Source organism: Carassius auratus, unplaced genomic scaffold (genome assembly GCF_003368295.1).
Source record: "Carassius auratus strain Wakin unplaced genomic scaffold, ASM336829v1 scaf_tig00030410, whole genome shotgun sequence".
NCBI classification, from domain to species: Eukaryota; Metazoa; Chordata; class Actinopteri; order Cypriniformes; family Cyprinidae; genus Carassius; species Carassius auratus.
The window spans coordinates 24,655-48,338 of record NW_020525848.1 but is presented as its reverse complement, the minus strand read 5'-3'; the positions used below and the strand labels follow the sequence as shown (position 1 = coordinate 48,338).

The window sequence follows — 23,684 nt, the reverse complement described above, 5'->3', positions numbered from 1 at the left end:
TTTGGATTTAACTTGAGACTACATTGTGACTTGGAAGGAATGACTTGGTTTCTCCTCTGATGAAATCAGCTGCTGAGTTCATGAGTACACTGTTAGCAATTGATGTAATTTTACAATATGTTTTACAACAATACACTGTATTCATGGTTTTTATTGTAAATGCAAATGCATGATGGGAAATTGATGGACAGTCCTGTAATATTATTGTAACTACACTGTAGAAGCATTATTTTACAGCCACCACAAAGCATTGTGGGATAGCATTAAAACTGGTACTTTCTTATTCTTTCTAACATAAAAAGTCCAGTTTTCTTAACGTCAAAAGAAACTTTTTGAAAGGTATGATGTTTCTCAAACATTCTTTCAACTTAATTTTGATTTAAAAATTCAACATTCTAGGAACGTTGATTTGTAACATTTCAAGAACATAAAAAGGTCCAGTTTCCATATTAGTATAATGTTATTTTAAGGTTAGTAAAATGTTCCTGCAACATTCTCTCAGTCATTCAAACACCTGCTGTGATCAAGAAAGCAAGAAAGAAAGAGAAATAAGAACACAAACTACAACTTTCTTCAGCCACAGTCTTAGGTGAACTGAAGATACAAGACTTTAAATCTCTCAAGATCTGAATAAACAACTCCACAAACAGCATTACCAGCTTCACTTGTAGTAATACTAACCAGAATGATTTTATTTCTGTCATGCATCTAAGCTCTTATTGAGAATTCACAGAGGTTAAGATGTTGATGTCTTAATTAAAATGTTTTTTTTTAGATCACCATCATAGAGATCAGGGTTTGCTTCAGTTATGCTCTAGACCCTCAACTTTTGCTGCAATACTTTTTTTTTGCAGTTGCAGTTGTTTTCAAAAAACATTTCTGCATATATAAAGCAAATCAACAACTCTGTTATAATAACAACCAACTGACTGCACTAAAATGGTTTAAATGACCCAACTGATATACGAATAAATTATTTGAAACGCTGATGTTTAAGAGTGAATAAATATTGTTTTGCTAACTTCTTGTTAAAAACATGTTTAAGATTATTTATACACTCACAGACATCAACATTTTGCGTATTAAACACAACAATGGTGACATGTTTCATGCCAGCATACAAAACATGTTCATGGCTCCCAGCATGCATTGCTGCAATAGTTTTTCGGGATTGTCACCACTGTTGAGGATTGTACGACAACAATACAAAATACAACATCTTATTGTATTAATGCTACTGTAATCACAGCAACACTGCTGTGTAAACACAGAATTGTGTTGTATTAAGTCAGCAGTATGTTTCTTGTATATTGTTTGCTGTAAATTCACGGCAATTAGTTGCCAGGGCCCGGTTTTTCAAAAGTAATCCAGTAGGATTTTGGATAACGGATTGGATCAAATCTTGAAAATGTGTTTTTCAAAAGAAAAAACGGATTAAATAATCTGATTAGATCTCGTAATCCAATCTTGGTTTTGATCCGGATCAAACCTTTAGTTTGGGTTTTTTAGAACTTTTTTGAAGGATTTGGATCACTTTGATCCAAAAAATCTGGATTAAACTGATCCCATCAGAAGGGTGGATTCAGCATGGATTTCATGGCCAAAATGTAATGAAAATTTTAAAAATGTATCAAATAATACTATATTTGGATCATGCAGTATCTTACAAGATATCCTATTTATTCATAAGGTTTTAATTTTATTTGTTCATCCGTCAGGCTACAGTGATTAGGTAGGCTTTAACGTATTCAGCCTTTCAGTATAGGCCTACAGCAAAGTAGAAAGAGTTTGGCCTCATAAAATAATCCCCCAAACAGCTGTCAAAACTGACCAAAAACAATACATTTTATTCTGTCACTAATTGTTATATATATTCATCACAATCAAAAATATTGTTTTACATTAAGTCTTTTTTTTTTTATTCAATACATCTATACTTGATACTTGTTATTAATATCCTCAATGTACAGTGTTTGTGTTGTAAGTCTCAGATGACCGGACTGCTGGAAGAGGATGGGGTGGGGGTTTTCTTGTTTTTAGTTTTTTTTTTTTTTTTTAAATGTCTGGGTTTTCATTTCAAATAAAAATAAATTTATATTGACCCCTCACTGGCTATTCTATTTGTTGCTCTTTACATATCTATAGTTCTACATTGTGATTTCCTATCCTCATTGAGCACTGGTTATCCAGATTTGGTGATCCTGAAAAGTTCCTATCCGGATCAGATTGATCCAATCCGATGCTGCTTTAAAAAACTGGCTCCAAAAGTAAGATGGATTACGTGATCACGGATCGCAAAAAAAGGATTACTAAATCCGGATAAACTTTATCCGGATTAAACATTTTGAAAAACTGGGCCCAGGAGTTTCCTGTAAAAATACAATACATTTTTAACAGTGTAGAGCAAAAAAATATGGCAAGACTTTTACTTATACTCTTTGGCACCTGGACTTCCCACCTCTGATATTAAGTAAACCTTAAGCATTGAATTAAATAAAATCTGTATGTTTATATAATCTATTTTAACAAAGTAATGCTGGAAAACTATCACACTATTAAAGCATGTGGTTCACTAGCAAATTTGGAAGTAAGCATGTAGACAAGCTGTTATCCTTTAAAGGGGGGGTGAAATGCTCGCTTTCACTCAATATCCTGTTAATCTTGAGTACCTATAGAGTAGTACTGTATCCTTCATAACTCCAAAAAGTCTTTAGTTTTATTATATTCATAAGAGAAAGATAGTCTGTACCGATTTTTCCCGGAAAAACACGACCGGCTTGAGGCGTGACGTGTGGGCGGAGCTAAAGAATCACGAGCGCCAGTAGGCTTTTGCGTTGAGAGCGTTTGGAAGCTGTGACTTTACTGTGAGGAAAAACAAACCATGGCTAACAGTCAGATTCAGCGTATATTTATGATCCAGAATCAGATCCCGAGGCTGAAATTTAACAAGAGCAGCATCAGCAATGACATCTCTATGTGGTATGTACTGAAACTGTATATATTTGCTTAGCGGTTTTGGAAAATGACTAAGTTCCACTTTGTCGTCTTTTTTTTCTTTTTTAAGCTGTACATGCAGAAAGTGCAGTTTGATGACAACATTACATGTTGTTTACTTGATGTGCTTACGCGCCGATAGCTAAGTTAACAACACAGAGATATTTGAAGCAGTTTTACTCACCGCCTGCGGTTCCAACACACGATCGTGACCCTTTTTCGTTGGGACTGCATTATCCTTAAAAAATAAATTATGTGCAAATCCAACGTCAAACTGGGCCTTGTTTGTAAAACAAGCATCTTCGAAATGCAGGGGAACAAACACAAACACTTGCACAACTCCGTTGATGCTCGGTAAAAATAAACTCCACGGGTCCCTTAATGCTGTTTCTCTTTTGGTAATCTGTGCAGGGTTGTCTTGCCCTGGCAACCGAAAACACACTTCTTTTGTGACATTTCGCGACACTCTCGCTCTGATCACTGAATGCCTCTGCTCTCAGTGCTCTGCTATATGTGAGCGTGCGCTCTTCCGGCAGACGTGCCCTTAGGACCCATATAAGGAAAATCCGCTCCATCTAACGTCACACAGAGCCATACTCGAAAAAAAAACTTTCCGAAACTTGTGACAAACCGGAAGGAGTATTTTTGGAACAGAAATATACTTCCAAACATACAACTTAATTTTTGAAACTTTGTCCATGTTTAGCATGGGCATCCAACTCTTTAACAGTGTAAAAAACTCAGTATGCATGAAATAGCATTTCACCCTCCCTTTTAAAATAATATGCCGACTCAATAAAGATAGCCAAACGAACACAGAGACCTCAATATGTACATGGTACACAATACACAATGATGGTAACAATCAGTGAATAGCGTTTTGAGTATGAATGGGTCATTTTGAGTAGAAAATTAGCTCCCATTGCATGATTATTATCATAACTTTGATATTTACTTAAAGAATCCTTGTAAACATAACAAACGTTTCCAAGTAAAATATACTCATGAGTTACAACTGTAATTTTTCTACAAGCTTAAATTGAGTACTAGAATTTACTTTATTTTTTTAATTCTTGCCTTAATTTTTAATGTAGAAATTAAATTTGTTTTTATGTAGTATTTACTGCACCACAAAATCATTTTTATCACTTGGCTGTATGTCACGTCACTTTTTTTTTCAAAATGCACAGAAGAAGCGTGAAACCTCAAAGTCACCTGTGACAGTAAGAGATGCTCCTGGAACACGAATCCATTTCACATTATCTTTAACAGTTGTGATCCACTGCTTAATCCAGTTGGATAAACCAGGTTTATCAGCGAGGAGAATGAAATAGTACTTTTGTGAATCTTTCGGTGTCACATGACTCAGTCTGATGGTGCAGTTCTTCTGTTCATCTCCCAAATACTGAAGCCTCTGACTGTATTCAGGGTCCTCAAATAGATCTGGATACTCTTCACCAACCTTCACAGGGTTTTTGGTCCAGAACACTTTCCTGATCTGATATCCAGTAGGGTATGTATAAGTGCAGCTCATTATCACTGATGAGTCCTTTAGTGCACAGATGTGTGAATGTCCATAACTCACACTCCAATCAGCACTAGAAACCCCTGAAACAGATAATAGTATGTTGTTTAGTAAGTTACATTAAGCTATGGAAACTCACAAAAATGTGTTTATTACATAAAGATTATTCCTCATACAAAAAAAAAATAACAATAATCTTCTCAAACCCTAATGAGTTTAAGATCTAAAGCCCAAAATGTACGTATTACAGCTATGGTTCACTTACTCAATAAATAACAGAGATAATGGTTGATGACACAGTGACAGTGGGGGTTTTCTTGTTCCAATCACAGTCATTCACTTTATAGGGTTATTTTTGGCAACCATATCCACAGCAAATGAAAAAATAATAATTGTGGTCCATAACTGATGTGTAAAACCAACAACTGTGGCTTTCTAGATTCTACCAAAGATTGTTGGCTTTGATTCTTTAACTACTACTTCCACATTTATACAGGAAGAATCAGAATCAGAATGAGTTCTATTGCCAGGTAAATTGTAAATTAGACATACGAGGAATTTGTTTTCATGACAAAAGCTTCCGCAGTGCAACAGGATGACAGCGACAGAACACACAAAAAAAAAAAAAAAAAAAAATATATATATATATATATATATATATATATATATATATTAGTGGTCGGCCATTATCAGCGTTAACGTGCTGCGTTAACGTGAAACTCTTATCGGGGGATAAAAAAAATGTTGCTGTTAAAGGGGGGGTGAAATGCTCGTTTTCACTCAATATCCTGTTAATCTTGAGTACCTATAGAGTAGTACTGCATCCTTCATAACTCCAAAAAGTCTTTAGTTTTATTATATTCATAAGAGAAAGATAGTCTGTACCGATTTTTCCCGGAAAAACACGAGCGCCTAGAGGCGCGATGTGTGGGCGGAGCTAAAGAATCACGAGCGCCAGTAGGCTTTTGCGTCGAGAGCGTTTGAAAGCTGTGACATTACCCAGAGCAGTTGAAAAACATATTTAACGGCTCTGACATTGCCTTGAGGAAAAAAAACATTATCCCAAATAAACCATGGCTAACAGTCAGATTCAGCCGTTTTTTTATGATCCAGAATCAGATCCCGAGGCTGAAACTGAACGAGAGCAGCAGCAGCGGGGCTCGAACCCGGGTCTCGGCATGGGAGGGAACGCACTAACAAGGAGGCAGAGATATTTTAAGCAGTTTTACTCACCGCCTGCGGTTCCAACACACGATCGTGACCCTTTTTCGTTGGGATTGCATCATCCTTAAGAAATAAACGATACGCAAATCCGTCGTCAAACTGGCCCTTGTTTGTAAAACAAACATCTTCGAAATGCAGGGAACAAACACAAACACTTGCACAACTCCGTTGATGCTCTGTAAAAATAAACTCCGTCCACTGGTCCCTTAATGCTGTTTTTTCTTTGGTAATCTGTGCAGGGTTGTCTTGCCCTGGCAACCAAAAACACTCCTCCTTTTGTGACATTTCGCGACGCTCTCGCTCTGATCAGTGATTGTCTGTGCACAGCCTCTCTCTGCTCTGCTATACGGGAGCGCGCGCTCTTCCGGGAGAAGTGCCCTCAGGACCCATATAAGGAAATTCCGCTCCATCTAATGTCACACAGAGCCATACTCGAAAAAAACTTTCAGAAACTTGTGACAAACCGGAAGGAGTAATTTTTGGACCAGAAATACTCCTTCAAACGCACAACTTAATTTTTGAAACTTTGTCCATGTTTAGCATGGGAATCCAACTCTTTAACAGTGTAAAAAACTCAGTATGCATGAAATAGCATTTCACCCCCCCTTTAATCTATTCTCAAAGTTGGGATGGGAGCTGGGTCTATACTAGGCGAGCTATAATGACTTTCACCTTGATATTTTAGCGCGGATGTATGCCGAATTGCACTGTAAGGGGCGAGAACGAGTCTTTAAACCTGTGTCTATGCCTACTGTGAAATTACCACACCAAACGTGTCATGCTAACATGGATGCAGTTGAAGCCGCCGGTTTGCTTCAGGGATTTTTTTTTTAAGAAGCTTCTCAATGGAAACCTCGACAAGACGCACACCTGTTTCACACATAATCCATCTGCAGTGCATATGCAGTCTGTGTGCGTTACATTTGTGGTGCAGAAGCAGCACGGACTCATATTCGTGCTCTCACACAGGACGCGTTTGCAGTCCGCTATTCATAAACGATCGCTGCACTGCTGCAGACGCAACTCTCCTGGAATGCACTGATGGACCGCAACCACATGAATGCTGGAATTCGTTAACATGGGTGTTTAAAAAAATACAAAATGCATACACACTGCAGATGTACACAGCAAAATCGCCAGTGTTCATTTAAATCTGAAGCAGTGTTAAAAGTAACACTGAAGCAGAGTTGAAGTTAATGAGATAATTAAGAAGTTACTTGAGTTATGATTGACTATTATTGAAGACGCCTGATGTTAACAAGCAGAATCACCAAACAAGAAAATCATAATTTGTGTGTCACCATTATAGTTGTCAGTGTTTGCTTTAGTTGGGATCTTGACCTTTCAGTTATCAACTTCATATTTTGTGTGGCCATGGCAACTAACTTATAACATACAGGCAGACCAGAGCAAAGGCAATCATGTGGTATTGACTGTGTTTTTCTAACCAGCTGTCATAAGTTGAACTGAACACCTGAGTTGGGGTTTCTTTATTGTGCACATAAATTAGGCAAATTTAGCATTCTTGCACACTGTTTTTAGAAGTTAGTTCTACATAAAGAAATAATTGTTTATTTTAGACACACAGACATCAAGAATCAGCACAAGCATCACAACAATGGTGACCACCAAAAATCATGTTGTAGCCAATAAAAACTCATCCATGGCTCCCATCATGCATTGCGGCATGAATAAATTATGAGCTGAATTGTCTTTGTAACTTTTTATTCTAACTATATTTTATTTTTGCTGTTTTATGTGTATTTTTAGTACCTAGTTTTGTGATGTTCAGAGTAGATCTTTTTATCTGAATATGCTGTTTGTCACCATTGTTGAGATTCATACGCTGATTGTTTTTTTTCTGTGTGTGCCTAAAATAAAGACTTTTTAATGATAAAAAAAATCTGATTCGCTTGCTGGAGATGCCTACAAAATGTATAGAAAACAGAGAATCCTTCATTGTAGAATCAAACCTATTACAATAAACAATGGAAGCTTTACTGTGAGAAAAGACTGTAAATAAGTTCAGTTACTCAGGTCAAACAAAACTTACATTAAAACATAATCATAACCACCTGATGACTTTTGCTCTTGACCTGCCAAACTAATTTTAAAACTAAAAAGTCACAAGCCAAGATCCCAACTAAAGCAAACACTGACCACTATAATGGTGACACACAAATTGTGATTTTCTTGTTTGGTGATTCTGCTTGTTAACATCAGGTGTCTTCAATAATGGTCAATCATAACTCTAGTAACTTCTTAATTATCTCATTACCTTTAACCCTTTGATGACTTGGGATATGACTTGAAGACTTGCTTGTGACTTGCTTGTCCCACCTCTTCTTTTAACACTGCTTCAGAGTTTATATGAGTCCACACTCAGAGTGTTAAATTAACACTAGAGATTTTGCAGTGTAGCTCTTATGTGCGGTATTCAAAGCAGAATGGTAAGCAGACTGCGCCGTCAGGCCAGATTTTTTGTACAGCCGTTCTAATTGTCTTCTGGCAGCTTTCATTAAACATAAATCTGGGGTAAACCATGGACAGGGTTTCCTAAAAGTAACAAGCCATTCTCGCACAGGTGTGAACTCATCCAAAAGTGAGGAAAGCATGGCATTATAGTGCTCCACAGAGTTAGTAGTCGGAAGCTCAGAGACAGAAGTCGAAAAAAGAGTGAAGTCCATGTGCTTGATGTTACAAAATTTGATGTCAAATTTATGTCAAAAGTAATAAGTCTATGGTCACTTATACTCATGTCAATACTATCCAGAGATATGTCCCACTTCAGGTCCTGAGAGATTGCGGTTCCCAGGAACCTGAATGACTCCATTGCCGTCACAGTGCTGTCCATGATGGTGAGTGGGGGGAGTGCAGGGGGGTTTCTCCTGAAGTCCACAATCATCTCCACTGTTTTGAGTGTGTTGAGCTCCAGATTGTTGAGGTAGCACCAGACAGCCTGCTTTAACCTCCTGTCTGTAAGCGGACTCGTCACCGTCCTGAATGAGGCCGATGAGTGTGGTGTCTTCTGCAAACTTCAGGAGCTTGACAGAGGGGTCTTTAGATGTGCAGTTGATAGTGTAGAGTGAGAAGAGCAGTGGGGAGAGAAAGCAGCCCTGAGGTGCTCCAGTGCTGATCATATAGGTGCTGAATGAGAGTTTTCCCAGCCTCACTAGCTGCTGCCTGTCTGTCAGGAAGCTGTTGATCCACTGACAGACGGAGGTGGGCATGGAGAGCTGAGTCTGTAGTCATTTCATGGTGCACTGTTTTTTCATGGTGTTTACTAGGGCTGGGCGATATGGGAAAAAAAATCAATTTAGCTATTTTATTTGGGTAAAATCAGCCACTCTTGCTGTACTATTTTGTTACCGTCATACACCGGACGAGAAGTGCAACAATGTATCACACACTGTCAGCTCAGGAAGGCAGTCCAAAACATTTATCTATTCCCAAAACAATCACAACTGAGAATGAGCAAGTAGTGCCATGAGTTTAAAGTTTGGGGATCAAAAAGAGAGCAAATGGTAGTTTGTTCTTTCCCCTGATGAGGGTTGAGGGAACGATCATAATCATCTCAGAACATTCTGGAAACGCTTTTTGACACCAACTTTGACACATCGTCCCCTTGGAATTATAAGGTTCTATCTGACATTTTTGTCAAAATTGAGTTATTCACATATTCTTATTCTGTGACAATTTATTTACATTGTGTGATGTTTTATTTTAAGTTGTGTACATTTTGGGATTTTTTATTGAAAAAACAAAAAGGTTATATCTACAGAAGTCTATGGAACACAAAAACTTTACAGCTCAATATCTCAAAACTACTCAGAACGCAGATAGAACCTTATAATTCCAAGGGGACGACATATCAAAAATATTTTATGACAGAGGCCTATCTAGGTTACATGGCCTAAAAAAAAAAAATACAAGAAATAGGACTTGGTTTTGGATATGCATATTTAATAGATTACACTAGCCTATAGTTGGTCCATCTGTGTCTCCCCTGCTTTCTGCCTCACACACACACACACACACATACAGTATGCTTCCACAGCAAAAGCTTACGTTTCAGAAGTGCGTGTCGGGTTTTAAAACTCACTAGACAGAATCAGCAGCATAAGTCATTGTATTTATGTCTGGATAGTTTTCTTCTTTATTGGGATATTTTTGGATATATGTGACAAAATATATAACTTTGTTCCAGTGGTTTTTGGATGCAGAAAATCGTATTATTGTACCTTTAATGTCAAAGTTACTGAAGCATTATTAACTCACTCATGACGTTTAAAGTCACAGCAGAGTATTTCCATCCATGTTTATTGCTGGACTTGCACTTGTATTCTCCACTGTGATTAGAGCTGATCTTTGAGATGCTGTAGATTCTTCCAGATCTTAAAAAACTTCCTCCTTTAAACCAGCTGATTTCTGCAGGAGGGTTTGAATCACTGCTGCAGATCAGAGTCACTGAATCTCCCTCCACTATTTCACCAGATGGACTGATGGACACTGAGACACTGTTTGGAGGATCTTAAACAGACAAAATTTAAGTTTAGTTACAGACACAAACTGTAAAAATTAAAAAATAAATAAATAAATGAAATAAATAAAGAAAGAAAGAAAGAAAGAAAGAAAGAAAGAAAAAAGGACTGAATCTGTACTCACATGTGACACGGAGCTGAACAGCAGGAGAGATGTAAGTGTGTTCCTGTACACCACAGCTGTATCTGCCTGCATCCTCTCTTCTGACTGACTGCAGCAGGAGTTTATTGTTTCTGTCTCTTCTCTTAGTTAATTTCTTTGAGTTTCTGTACCAGATGAATGTTGCTCTGTCAGTCAGAGCGCAGCTGCTTTTACATGTCAGACGGACTGAATCTCCCTCTGTCACTGTCTCAGGAGACTCCACCTGAAGATCTGAACACAACACACACACATTATATCTAGTGCTGCTGTCATAAACTGATTATTATTCAGCATCAGTTATGGGGAAGTTTGGCCTAATGGTTAGAGGGTTTGTCTTCTAACTCTAAGGTTGTGGGTTCGAGTCTTGGGCCGGCAAAACCATGACTGAGATGCCCTTGAGCAAGGCACTGAACCCTTAGCTGCTCCCTGGGTGCCACAGCATAAATGGCTGTTCACTGCTCCAGGTGTGTGTTCACTGCTGTGTGTGCGCACTTTGGATGGGTTAAATGCAGAGCATGAATTCTGAGTATGGGTCAAAATACTTGGCTGTATGTCACGTCACTTTTTTTTTCATAGTGCACAGAAGAAGTGTGAAACCTCAAAATCACCTGTGACAGTCAGAGACACTCCTGGATCACCAATCCAATTCACACTTTTTTTCCAGAAACCAGTTTCATAAGCGATGGGACTGAAATAGTATTTATGTGAATCCTTCTGTGTCACATGACTCAGTCTGATGGTGCAGGTCTTCTGTTTATCTCCCAGATACTGAAGCCTCTGACTGTATTCAGGGTCTTCAGACAGATCTGGATACTCTTCACCAACTTCTACAGAGTTTTTGGTCCAGAACACTTTCTTGATCTCATATCCAGTAGAGTATGTATAATTGCAGCTCATTATCACTGATGAGTCCTTTAGTGCACAGATGTGTGAATCTCTGTAATTCACACCCCAATCAGCACTAGAAACCTCTGAAACAAATAATAGTATGTTGTTTTATAAGTTACATTAATCTATGGAAACTCATGAAAATATGTTTATTACATAAAAATGATGCCTCATAACAACAAATGACAGAAATCTTCTCAAACCCTAATGAGTATGAAAAATTATTTCAGCTCTTCATGAAGTTGATGGAGGTTGTTGCATAAATAAACAGAGACAGACCTGAAACCAGCAAAGAAATCAGTCATTAAGGCCCGGGTATACTTCTCTTTTTCCAAATTACTCTCCATCTCATGCACAGCTGTGTCCGTGCAGCTTTCAAAGTATACTCTTGACACATGCACCTTACACCTGTGCTGTTGTAAACAGACCGTCCACACGGACACAAAAATTAGGTTGCATGCAGAAGGCATGTGTGGATGTCCCCAGACTCTTCTGTTGATGAAAATAGTGTCATGCAGACAGTATGCGGACTGCTGCGGAATGTACACAGCCCAAAGTATATTTTGGCTGTCCGCATATACAACAGGTGAATGTGGAAACAGAACAAATACAGTTGGTGGTACTGTGCATGTGCTGAACTCATCCATCTGCACTCATTCACGGTTGAGTATACCCTGAAAGCTGGTCAGACACCACTGTGCTGAGATGGACCAGAGCATGGAAGAAAAAGTATACCCGGGCCCTGTTTGGACTTGACTGAAGTATCATTACTGTATGCCAATAATTATTATTATTTGGATTTAAAAAAAGAACCAAATAGGAACCAAATACTAACATTAGAGGAAAATTCAGTGTTTGCTTGGCGGTTTCTTTTTCTGCAACATTGTGGCTGCAGGGACATACAAACTATGGGCCTTAAAATACATTATGATTTTTTTTATTTTATTTTTATCAACTAGCTATAAAACTGTTCCATTTGCACTTGGCCAAATACAAATGTCCTCATTATACACAGTATGCAGTGACCACTATAAACCCCTGAAACAGATTTCACAATAAAGACATCAGTAACTGCTTTTACAAATGCTGAATTATTTTGAATGAGCAAAGTAAGAAAATGAGGGGATTGTAATATTACTTTTATCAGTGAATATAGAGCAACGTGTTGTTGTAATATAAGTCACTAACCATGAATCATGAGCAGAAAGATCAGAGGAAGAGGAGGAGCCCTTCTAACTGACATAACCATAGCAACACCTAAAACAACCAATAAACAATCAGTTACTGTACCGTCAATATGATCGAAACATCTGTGTCTAAATCTTAACATGTTTATTAGTTAAAGGGTTAGTTCACCCAATAATCAAAATTATGTAATTAATAATTCACCCTCATGTTGTTCCAAACCCCTAAGACCTCCGTTTATCTTCGGAAAACAGTTTAAAATACTTTAGATTTAGTCCGAGAGCTCTCAGTCCCTCCATTGAAACTGTGTGCACGGTATACTGTCCATGTCCAGAAAGGTAAGAAAAACATCATCAAAGTAGTCCATGTGACATCAGAGGGTCCGTTAGAATTTTTTGAAGCATCTATAATACATTTTGGTCCTAAAATAGCATAAACTACGACTTTATTCAGCATTGTCTTCTCTTCCGTGTCTTTTGTGAGAGAGTTCAAAACTCTGCAGTGTAGTGATATCCGGTTCGCGAACGAATCACTCGATGTAACCGGATCTTCTTGAACCAGTTCACCAAATCTAACTGAATACTTTAAAACGGTTCACGTCTCCAATATGCATTAATCCACAAATTACTTAAGCTGTTAACTTTTTTAATGTGGCCGAGACTCCCTCTGTGTTCAAACTAGGGCTGTAGTACTCGAGTCCGGTCTTGGACTCGAGTCCGGACTCGAGACATTTTTCTGTCGTCTCGGACTTGTCTCGGACTCTTTGCATTTGCACTCGGACTTGTCTCGGACTTGGCCATAGGACTCGCCAAGTCTTCTAGTTGGTCTCGACCGAGTCCAGCAAAAAAAAAAAATTCTCCTTCAAAACAAAAACACATTTGCATGATTTCGCGACTGAAAACGTGTGGAAAACGCTAGGCGCGCCGCTCTCCTTATTTCCAAATGACTCTGTGATCTGCGCACGCGCTCCAATGCTGTCGCTGGGCAACCATGACCCGCTCTCCATGATGACGCAGAAGTTTCAGCAAAGAATAAATGGATTTCCAGCACTAAACATCCCTTGTAGTAACTCTGCTAATATATTAATTTACAAAATGGCTATCCTTGTACAGCTATGATCATCTATTTCTCCATCTTAGCTTTCAGTATTGTTCCGGGAAAGGATGTGCATGACCAGCGGTGCACTTACTGCGACCTGAAAAGTTTAGATGTTTCTAATTTAATTTCTACCTGTTAGATTGTGTTTTATTTACGTCTACACCCAGATACCCTTAAACGTACCCTTTACAATAATGAAATACTAATTATTGTTGTACAGTATAGGGGTTGCAAGACTACTGATTTCTGCTAGTAGATTTTTTAAAGAAAAAAATGCTCGAGTTTCTCGACTACTCGTGGTTCATGCTATTGTAAATGAAAACACATTCAATAGTTTTTTTTTTTTATCAATCAACACATATTCATGTATAGCCTTATGCAACAATTACATATGTACATTTTAAAAACTTTATAATTATGACATTACATATTTAATTTTCATGTAACAGCCAGTATTTGTATCTTACTTGATAAGACCCTTATGACTTTCTATATTTTTTTTCGTAGTTATCACTGAACAAGTATGTCGTGTTAAACTAAAATAATTATAAATTTTTAAAATAATATTTATCATGCAAGCAGAGAGATGTCATGACAAACGTTAAGTGATCATTTGAACACGACTGGATCCATTCAATGCGCACATTTTCATTACGCAGAACAGAACACTTGAGCGAGTCTTGATGTTAATGAACTTCACTAAACAGATGTGTGTGCCGCGCAAACCAGCAAAAGGTAAAGATGCAAACATGTAGGACAAGTAGACAATGTATCCGTATCTAAGCTGATTATTAGCCTACTCTTGAACTGAATGGTTTTTGAGAGACTGAGACGCGCAACGCTGCTGTTTGATTGGTGAGCGCGCTGTGCTTATTCATTCATTTCACATCATAGCCTAAGCTTTAAATCATTGCCTTTTAAATATATACAAATAATATAACGTGTATGATGTATTGTTATAGGTAAAATTACTCTTGCAATGCTCTGATTTCTGAGAGATGCACAGAGAGGCGACAACAATGCGGTGTTTGATTTGCGCGCTTTTCACTCATAAAGTTTACATTCATTCACTTCTGGCGCTGATCCCCTGACTCACCTGTTATCTAACAAACACCAGACTGTGTCAGCTTCAGTCAAGTATTCAGGCAGAATTATTCCTTGTCCGTTTTTCGTTTTTTAAGCCATTAACCTTGCCATTCCGAATAAAGCATTCGGCTTCAGGCACAACCCTAATTATTACATATTTTATTTTTAGTCGATAAGTAGTCGATTGTTTCCGACAGTGCTCGACTAGTCTATGCAAACACTAGTATAGTATGACAAAAACGTCGCTGTATTTATGTGCGCATGCCCAGTAGAGCCAAACGCCTTGCCTCGCCTAGCTTTGCAGCGCACATTTGTCATATCCCGAGCTTGTCTGTGCACTGTGCCAAGGCATCAGTCATATACATCTTTGACCACATACATAATGTCAGCAAAAGCAGCATTAAGTAAATAAAATGAAAATAAAGTACATACAAATTATTTGACCTTACAGCTCCAAACTTTGCTCTAGAGGGCCAGTGTCCTTTATGAATCTGAAATATATTTTATTTTACCTGGATATTTTCATGGGTGGGGGGCATGGGGGCCCATCAGGACTGCCTATGCATAGGGCACGGGATCTTGTGTAACGCCCCTGTTAGATTCAACCCTAATTATACACACTTGAACCATCTAATCAAGCTCTTAATAGACACACTAATCTTCCAGGTGTTTTAAGGCCAGTTGGAGCTAAACTTTTCAGGACATTGGCCATCCAGGATGTAGTTTGGAGACCCCTGTCATACAGAGTTTTTACTTTGCACATGCTTTTTGATCATTACAAATAATAATGTAAAATGATTTTCTTAGAATAGGAGATATGCTGTCTCTCGCATCACAAACATTATCAGTTGTTAAGTGTGTGGTCTTGAAGAGGACCCTTTTTTCTCTCATTTGGACTCGGTCTTGACTTGGACTCGAAAATTTTGGACTTGGACTTGACTTGGACTCGAACCTCTTTGGACTCGGTCTTGACTCGGTCTCGACTAGTCCTGGACTTGGACTTGACTTGGACTCGACAAAGCTGGACTTGACTACAGCTCTAGTTCAAACAAACCAATATCCCGGAGTATTTCATTTACTCAAACGGTACATTGACTGAACTGCTGTGAAGAGAGAACTGAAGATGAACATAGAGCTGAGCCAGATAATGAACAAAAGACTGAATCGTTCTCGAGTCAAGAACTGTTTCTGTCAGACGTGTCCGGTTCGAGAACCAAGTAGCTGATGATAACTGCGCATGTGTGATTCAGCGTGAAGCAGACCGACACACAGAGCATCTGAACCGAACTGATTCTTTTGGTGATTGATTCTGAACTGATTCTGTGCTAATTTTATGAGCCGAGGTAAACCAAAGGCTTGAATCAAGGTCAATCATCGCAAATTAAGTCATTTGGTTGAGCGCAAAAGAACCGGTGAACCGTTTTCTTCAAACGGTTTATTGATCAAACTGTCCGAAAGAAGTACTGGTGGTCCGAAAACTGATGCAACCGGTTCTTGACTCGAGAACGAGTCAATCTTTTGTTCATTATCTGGCTCGGCTCGGTGTTCATCTTCAGTTCTCTCTTCACAGCAGTTCAGTCAGTGTACTGTTGGAGTAAATTAATTACTCTGGGATATTGGTTTGTTTGAACTCAGAGGGAGTGTCAGCCACATTAAAAAAGTTAACAGCTTAAGTCATTTGTGGATTAATGTGTATTGGAGACGCGAACCGTTTAAAACGATTCATTTCGATTTGGTGAACTGGTTCAAAAAGATTCGGTTACATCGAATGATTCATTCGAGAAACGGATATCACAAACTGCTTTGTTTTGAACTCTATCACAACAGACACGGAAGAGAAGACAATGCTGAATAAAGTCATAGTTTTTGCTATTTTTGGACCAAAATGTATTTTCGATGCTTCAAAAAATTCTAACTGACCCTCTGATGTCACATGGACTACTTTGATTATGTTTTTTCTTACCTTTCTAAACATGGACAGTATACCGTACACAAAGCTTAAATGGAGGGACTGAGAGCTCTCGGAATAAATCTAAAATATCTTAAACTGTGTTATTAGTTAAAGGGTTAGTTCACCCATATATATATATATATATATATATATATATATATATATATATATATATATATATATATATATATATATATATTAGTGGTGGGCCGTTCTCGGCGTTAACGTGCTGCGTTAGACTCTTATCAGGCGATAAAAAAATATCACTGTTAATCTATTCTCAAATTTGGGTTGAGAGCTGGGTGGTCCCACTTTATATTAAGTGGCCTTAACAACTATGTACTTACATGGCAAATTAAGCATTTGATACAATGTACTTATGATGTACTTACCTGTATTTACATTGTACTTACATTTTAAGTACCTGCTTGATTTATTTGTAGTTACTGTAGTGTAGTTGCATTTGTAAGTACACTTTTGTAAGTACACACCATAATTGCATATTGTAACTACAATTGTAACTACGCTACAGTTTCTGTTAATTTTTTTTGGGGGGGCGGTGTTTTTACACATATAAAGCTTATATGTTCATATATTGTTCATGCCTACTTGTGTGTGGATACTTATTATTCAAACCATTTAACAGTCATGTGTTTGCCAAGTGCAATGTGTAAAGGCTTCATAATAGCACGCACTTGCCCTGCTCACACTAAAGTCCCAACTTCAAGGGCTTCGTCCTTCCAAGGGAATAGGGCATAGGGATGATCACTTCCATTTGGAATTTGCCCATGACTCGTTCAGTACGAATAGACATACCGTTACACCCCTATTTGTACTGCATGTATTAATCTCAGTAGATGTTAGTTAAAATGTTCTCTTTCATGTTAATTCACAGAACATTAACCAAGGTTGTCAGATGCAACAATTGATCTTAAACATGTATTAATAAATGCTGAGATTAACATTAACTAAGCTTAATAAATGCTGTGGAATATTGTTAACGAATGAAAACTTATTGTAAAGTCTTACCAGAAAGGATCCGAAACCTGCGTTGGTACCCCGGAACTAATGTGTAGTTACACTGAAAATACACAAAAACTGACCACTTAAAATAAAGTGTGGAAGCTGGGCTGGTACCCGGGAACTATTGTGTAGTTACACTGAAAATACACAAAAACTGACCACTTAAAATAAAGTGTGGAACCTGCGTTGGTACCCGGGAACTATTGTGTAGTTACACTGAAAATACACAAAAACTGACCACTTAAAATAAAGTATGGAACCTGCGTTGGTACCCGGGAACTAATGTGTAGTTACACTGAAAATACACAAAAACTGACCACTTAAAATAAAGTGTGGAACCTGCGTTGGTACCCGGGAACTAATGTGTAGTTACATTGAAAATACACAAAAACTGACCACTTAAAATAAAGTGTGGAACCTGCGTTGGTACCCGGAAACTAATGTGTAGTTACACTGAAAATACACAAAAACTGACCACTTAAAATAAAGTGTGGAACCTGCGTTGGTACCCGGGAACTAATGTGTAGTTACACTGAAAATACACAAAAAATGACCACTTAAAATAAAGTGTGGAACCTGCGTTGGTACCCGGGAACTAATGTGTAGTTACACTGAAAATACACAAAAACTGACCACTTAAAATAAAGTGTGGAACCTGCGTTGGTACCCGGGAACTAATGTGTAGTTACACTGAAAATACACAAAAACTGACCACTTAAAATAAAGTGTGGAACCTGCGTTGGTACCCGGGAACTAATGTGTAGTTACACTGAAAATACACAAAAACTGACCACTTAAAATAAAGTGTGGAACCTGCATTGGTACCCGGGAACTAATGTGTAGTTACACTGAAAATACACAAAAACTGACCACTTAAAATAAAGTGTGGAACCTGCGTTGGTACCCGGGAACTAATGTGTAGTTACACTGAAAATACACAAAAACTGACCACTTAAAATAAAGTGTGGAACCTGCGTTGGTACCCGGGAACTAATGTGTAGTTACACTGAAAATACACAAAAACTGACCACTTAAAATAAAGTGTGGAACCTGCGTTGGTACCCGGGAAGTAATGTGTAGTTACACTGAAAATACACAAAAACTGACCACTTAAAATAAAGTGTGGAACCTGCGTTGGTACCCGGGAACTAATGTGTAGTTACACTGAAAATACACAAAAACTGACCACTTAAAATAAAGTGTGGAACCTGCGTTGGTACCCAGGAACTAATGTGTAGTTACACTGAAAATACACAAAAACTTGCTATTTAAAACTTGCTTATAATGCAAGTAAATTAAAATAAAAATAGCACATGCAGTTGTTGTTTTTTGTTTGTTTTAGTGAACATCTTTAGATAAAGAGGAACAATGTATTTTTCAAACTTTTACAATACAAAAAAGTTTGCTTTTTAATTTCCAGAAAAATTACCAAAAAAATAAAATAACCTATTCTCAGGTCACAAAAGATTCCACTTATCTTGAATCTTGAAAACGTTTCTTTATATATATTTTAATACAGCAAACTTTTAAATAAAAGGCCTAAAATACCTCATCAAAAAAAAAAAAAAAATCAAACTAAACTAGAAATGAACAATATTTTTAGCGAAACTTGTATTTAATTGGCAGGAGTTTTCCACTCTTTTTTCCTGAGGTAATAGAGGCTTTCATCTCAGTTGTCAAGGCCTCTGAGCACCTCAGGGCAAAATCAAAAAGCTTCTCTTGCTGAGGCTGGAACTGAGGGATGGAGCGAAAAAATTCTGGGCTGATGATTTGAATCTCAGCCACAACTGCAGTGAGGGCAAGGGTGTTTCTGTCCACTCCAACCTTTATGAATGCTCTTGTCATGCTTCCTTCCTTTTTAAATGCACGGAGAACTTTTTTGTATCTCTTGAGAACATCATCTGGACACTTGGCTGTTAAATAAAAAATAAAATAAAAAAATAAGTAAACCGTTTGTGGTGACACTACATTTTAAGGTCTTCTTGTTAGAGCATTATACATTTTAGTACCAAGTAATACTAAATAACAACAAGCACTTTCTTGTTAGAGGGTTAGACTTTGGTTTAGGTTCAGTTGCATGTAATTATCCATAATTCATAGTTATCACTAAAGGTGCTAACAAGGACACTGAAAGCGATACCCAGTTTGTCAATGCATTACAAATTTTTTCAAAAACATCCATAGGCAGAGGGTGAACCAACTTTAGGGTAAGGATAGATGTGATTCCTCCTTAAAAACACATTCAAATAGTAGGTCATAAAATGGTTCTGTGTCTCCTATAAACAACCTACACATCCTACATAAACACTCGTTATTAAAGTGGTTATTTTCACAAATCATTATAATTTGAAGCAAGCATATGCATGATTTGGGATGGCGCAAACCCCCCACCCCCCCACATTTTATATGAATCTCTTATCACTTCAGTTGTTTGTTCTTTTTAACCAGAAGTGCCTTGTGAAGAAAATTTTACCATTGTTCCATTTAAAATGCATTAAAGTACGCGAGACGTGAATTTACTTTTTTTTTTTTTTTTGTATGAAGGTATTGTATGTTACACTTCACACTTCTCTAGTAATTTTTGTATGTGTGAAGACACTGAATACCATGAATGAAAGTTTTCTGAAATGAAATAAATTTTAATGGATGTCCCATGCTCGGAGAGTAGGGAAAAGTGAACACTAGGGATTACGCAGTTAATCAGAACACAGTTCATGCAAGTGGCTCTCTTCTAACGTGCTGATGATCTGAATAAGATGTGTTAAATAAGAAACATCCATTATGTGCAGAGCACGATGGCAGGGATTGAGAACCACTGGGCTACCCATTGCCTTACCTAATGCAGCAAAAAAAAAAAAAAAAAACATTTTGAGTGGATTATCATCTAGAAAGTGTACATAAAAGCACTCACTTTATTATCATAAATCTGTCACTCATCTTAATTAATTGCATTCTCACAAAATTATGTTAATCAATTAAGCTGACTGTACAATTCATATTTTATTTAGCCTTAAATTATAGTGGAGAAGGCACGCTCAACTCCCAAGTCGTTTAATGGGTGTGAGTACTAAAAAAGTTATCCAAAGGTAAAAGAGGAAAAACCACACTCTCAAGATATCGTTTCATAAATTTGTGACACACTGATGATGGCTTAGGTCGAAATGCATCTGTGTAAGACATGGTACTAATAAATTCATGGAAAGATATCTTTAGAGTGTGTTTTTTCCTCTTTTACCTTTGGATAACTTCTATATTTATGGTGAGGGTATTCTAACTTAAAGGAGTCAAATGATTTTAATTTTTCTTCAGTGTGTTATGTAACTGTTTCTGCATATATAAGACCTGCTGAGTTACAAAGCTCAAAATCTAAAACCCAAAGAGATTCTTTATATTCTTTATAAACGCTAACGCTCAGCCACGCCTCCTAAAATGAGTTTCATAAGAACTCATAACGCCGCCCAAATGTATACACGAAGAAAGAAGGCATAACTTTTATACAGGCTACAGTGTTGTTGCTGCCAGCATTTTTGCTGTGGTGGAACGAATAAGCCTTCCCCAGCCTTCCTACACACGCTCTGCCTATGAAAACATCAGGCGAAATCATCTTCATCAAGAATAAATTCAAATTAATAAGTGTCTTTTGAATTTACCTCTCACTGCAGAACTAGAGAATGCAGATCTTGACCTGTTCTTTTGGGTTCTCTTCTTTTTGGATTTTTTTTTGCTACATCTTTCATCTTCCGATGAAGATGAAGGGAGGGAGGAAGATGATGAAGAGGACGAAGAGTTTAACTCATCACTCTCACTACTAGTGTCCTTCTTCTTCTTCTTCTTTTTCTTTTCTTTGCCTATAAAAAAGTTTTTCCATTAAATTAATTTGTCTGAGAGGTAGCTGTCACCTTTAATGTTGGCATTGCTTTCGTGGTATACACACGCTCATGTGGTCAAACAGTCCGAACAGTTACAAAAGACCAACTACTCTTCGCTTACTGGTCGCACATGTAAACATAATGTGCACTAGCCAGATGGTATTTAAACTTTGCCTGCTGAAGACTGGTTTGGTTTGAAAATGAAAAATGTACCAAACACTTTAAGTGTTCAGCTGGTTTTTACTGCTGTTAGAGCAAAAAACGAAATCTAATACTCTCCATTTATTCTGTAGTCTCTGAATGCTTTATATGTAAATTGAGCTTATTTTGTCCATTAGAGCTAAAGATCAGAAAAAAAACTGTACATTTACCACCCATAGAACCTCCCCTTGAAGAAGTCAGGACCTAATTGGTTGAAAGTTGGCAAAAGAGGCAGATGCCTTACACTTAAAGGGTTATTTCACCCAAAAATGTAAATTATTCCATGATTTACTCACCCTCAAGCCAACCTAGTTGTATATGACTTTCTTCTTTCAGCCAAATACAGAGTTATATTTAAAAATATTCTGGCTCTTCAAGCTTTATAATGTGAGTGAATGACACCTGGAATTTTGAAGCCTAAAAAATGTGCATCCATCCATCATAAAAGTAGTAATCCATATGGCTCTAGGGGTTAATAAAGGCCTTTAGAAGCAAAGTTATGTGTTTTTGTAAGAAAAAATATCTATAATTATAACTTTATAAACCATTATCACTGGTTTCCTGTAATGGCTGTACGCAAGTCTAGTTCCGGCGGGAGAGAGACCTCTCACTTGACGCATAATGTAGGAGTAGCATAAGCTTAGGTGAGAGCAGACTGAATATAGTTTCAGATAGAGTAAAATAGTAATACTGAATAAATGAAACGATTAAGTATGACTAATTTACTAAACCAGATCGTATAGTACTCACAACAAATGTATTTTTAAAGCATTTTTAAGTAAATGTACTAATCATTACTCACCACAGACGGATGCAAGAGTGTGCCTAAGAAAGTCACGTTCTTGCTCTAATGCTTCTATCCGTTTCAAAAGGTTGTCCACTGGTGATTCATCAACAGATGCCTGGACTCCTTAACATAGGTATCATTGTTTTTTTTTCATCAAAGACTAGGTTTGATATAACAATCACATCAGGATTGTGTAGTGGTTACATAGATCATTAATCATCTCACCTTTTTCACTTTCACAGCTTGCAGCAGGTGCAGTGTCTGGGTATGAGGCATCTGTAAAACAAAATTAATGTAATTCTGGTAACCAATTTTATAGTAAAATTATTATGAGAAAACAAAAAAATCCTGCACACTATCAACTTACAAAACAATAATAAAAATGATGCCTGATGAAGATCATACAATTGAAACATTGCTATTAAAGTTTTTTTTTTATTGTTTTGCAAGGTGATAGCGTGATTTTGTTTTCTCATATTTTTACTATATAAGTCTTTTTCCTACACACCTATCTATGACCTACAGGTTTGCGACACTAATTGATTATAGTAAAATTATTAAAAAAGTGAATTAAATATATTATGTAGGTTACACCTCATAATTAATATAGGTTACATCTAGATAACATTATATTATATTAAGCTAACATCTGCATGTAACTGCATATTAGTGTGTACAAAATACATTTCAGAAGATTGATTTCTAACCTGGGTTACTTTCAGGACCCACAGACTGCTCGGGGACCTCATTCTCTTCATCTGTGAAAATAGTAGTTATGTAGCTAAATGTGTAGCAAAGCAAATAAATTGATAATGTAGTGAATGAAATGATTAATGAGCTAGTATCAAGTCAATACTAACCACAGGATGATCCATATCGTTCGTTTTTATCTAAAACCGGTAGAGCACGGGTTTTTCTTGTCTTCCGCCTTCTGAACATTGGAATGTGGAGAATCAAAATCCTGTCTCTGGAATCAATCATGATAGAGGATAAAGATAGGCTTTCTTGCTTGTGTCTGGCATTGTATGGTTGATTCAACGCAATATGCCTTAGGGGTGGGTGATATAACCAAAATATTATATCACAATATGAGTATTTGTATCACAATAACAAGTTATTTTTTATTTATTTTTATATGGATATATATATATATATATATATATATATATA

The 23,684-nt window shown here is 37.2% G+C and overlaps 2 protein-coding genes across 9 annotated transcripts in view; both read right to left on the bottom strand.

Annotated features, from left to right (window-relative positions):
• LOC113080180 (B-cell receptor CD22-like) overlaps positions 1 to 12,716 on the bottom strand; it is a 48,464-nt gene extending 35,748 nt beyond the window's left edge. For 3 of the 8 annotated variants that reach the window (XM_026252417.1, XM_026252425.1, XM_026252424.1), the window contains exons 1-5: positions 12,503 to 12,715; positions 11,035 to 11,397; positions 10,409 to 10,657; positions 10,022 to 10,273; positions 4,210 to 4,602 (exon numbers count right to left, since the gene is read on the bottom strand). In XM_026252417.1, coding sequence (XP_026108202.1) covers positions 4,210 to 4,602; positions 10,022 to 10,273; positions 10,409 to 10,657; positions 11,035 to 11,397; positions 12,503 to 12,644 — 1,399 coding nt within the window. In that variant the 5' untranslated portion in view covers positions 12,645 to 12,715. Of the gene's footprint in view, positions 1 to 4,209; positions 4,603 to 10,021; positions 10,274 to 10,408; positions 10,658 to 11,034; positions 11,603 to 12,502 lie in introns of those variants that run through there. The other 5 variants (XM_026252420.1, XM_026252421.1, XM_026252419.1 and 2 more) reach the window with 4 other exon arrangements.
• Positions 12,717 to 18,926: 6,210 nt separating this feature from the next.
• On the bottom strand, positions 18,927 to 23,512 carry LOC113080182 (coiled-coil domain-containing protein 106-like). The gene is made up of 6 exons (XM_026252427.1): positions 23,375 to 23,512; positions 23,222 to 23,272; positions 22,740 to 22,790; positions 22,530 to 22,637; positions 21,308 to 21,505; positions 18,927 to 19,570 (listed from the first exon to the last, which is right to left on the bottom strand). Exons 1-6 carry the CDS (start codon positions 23,493 to 23,495, stop codon positions 19,257 to 19,259), a joined length of 843 nt encoding a protein of 280 aa, XP_026108212.1. The 5' UTR covers positions 23,496 to 23,512; the 3' UTR covers positions 18,927 to 19,256.
• Between the last annotated feature and the right edge of the window lie 172 nt (positions 23,513 to 23,684).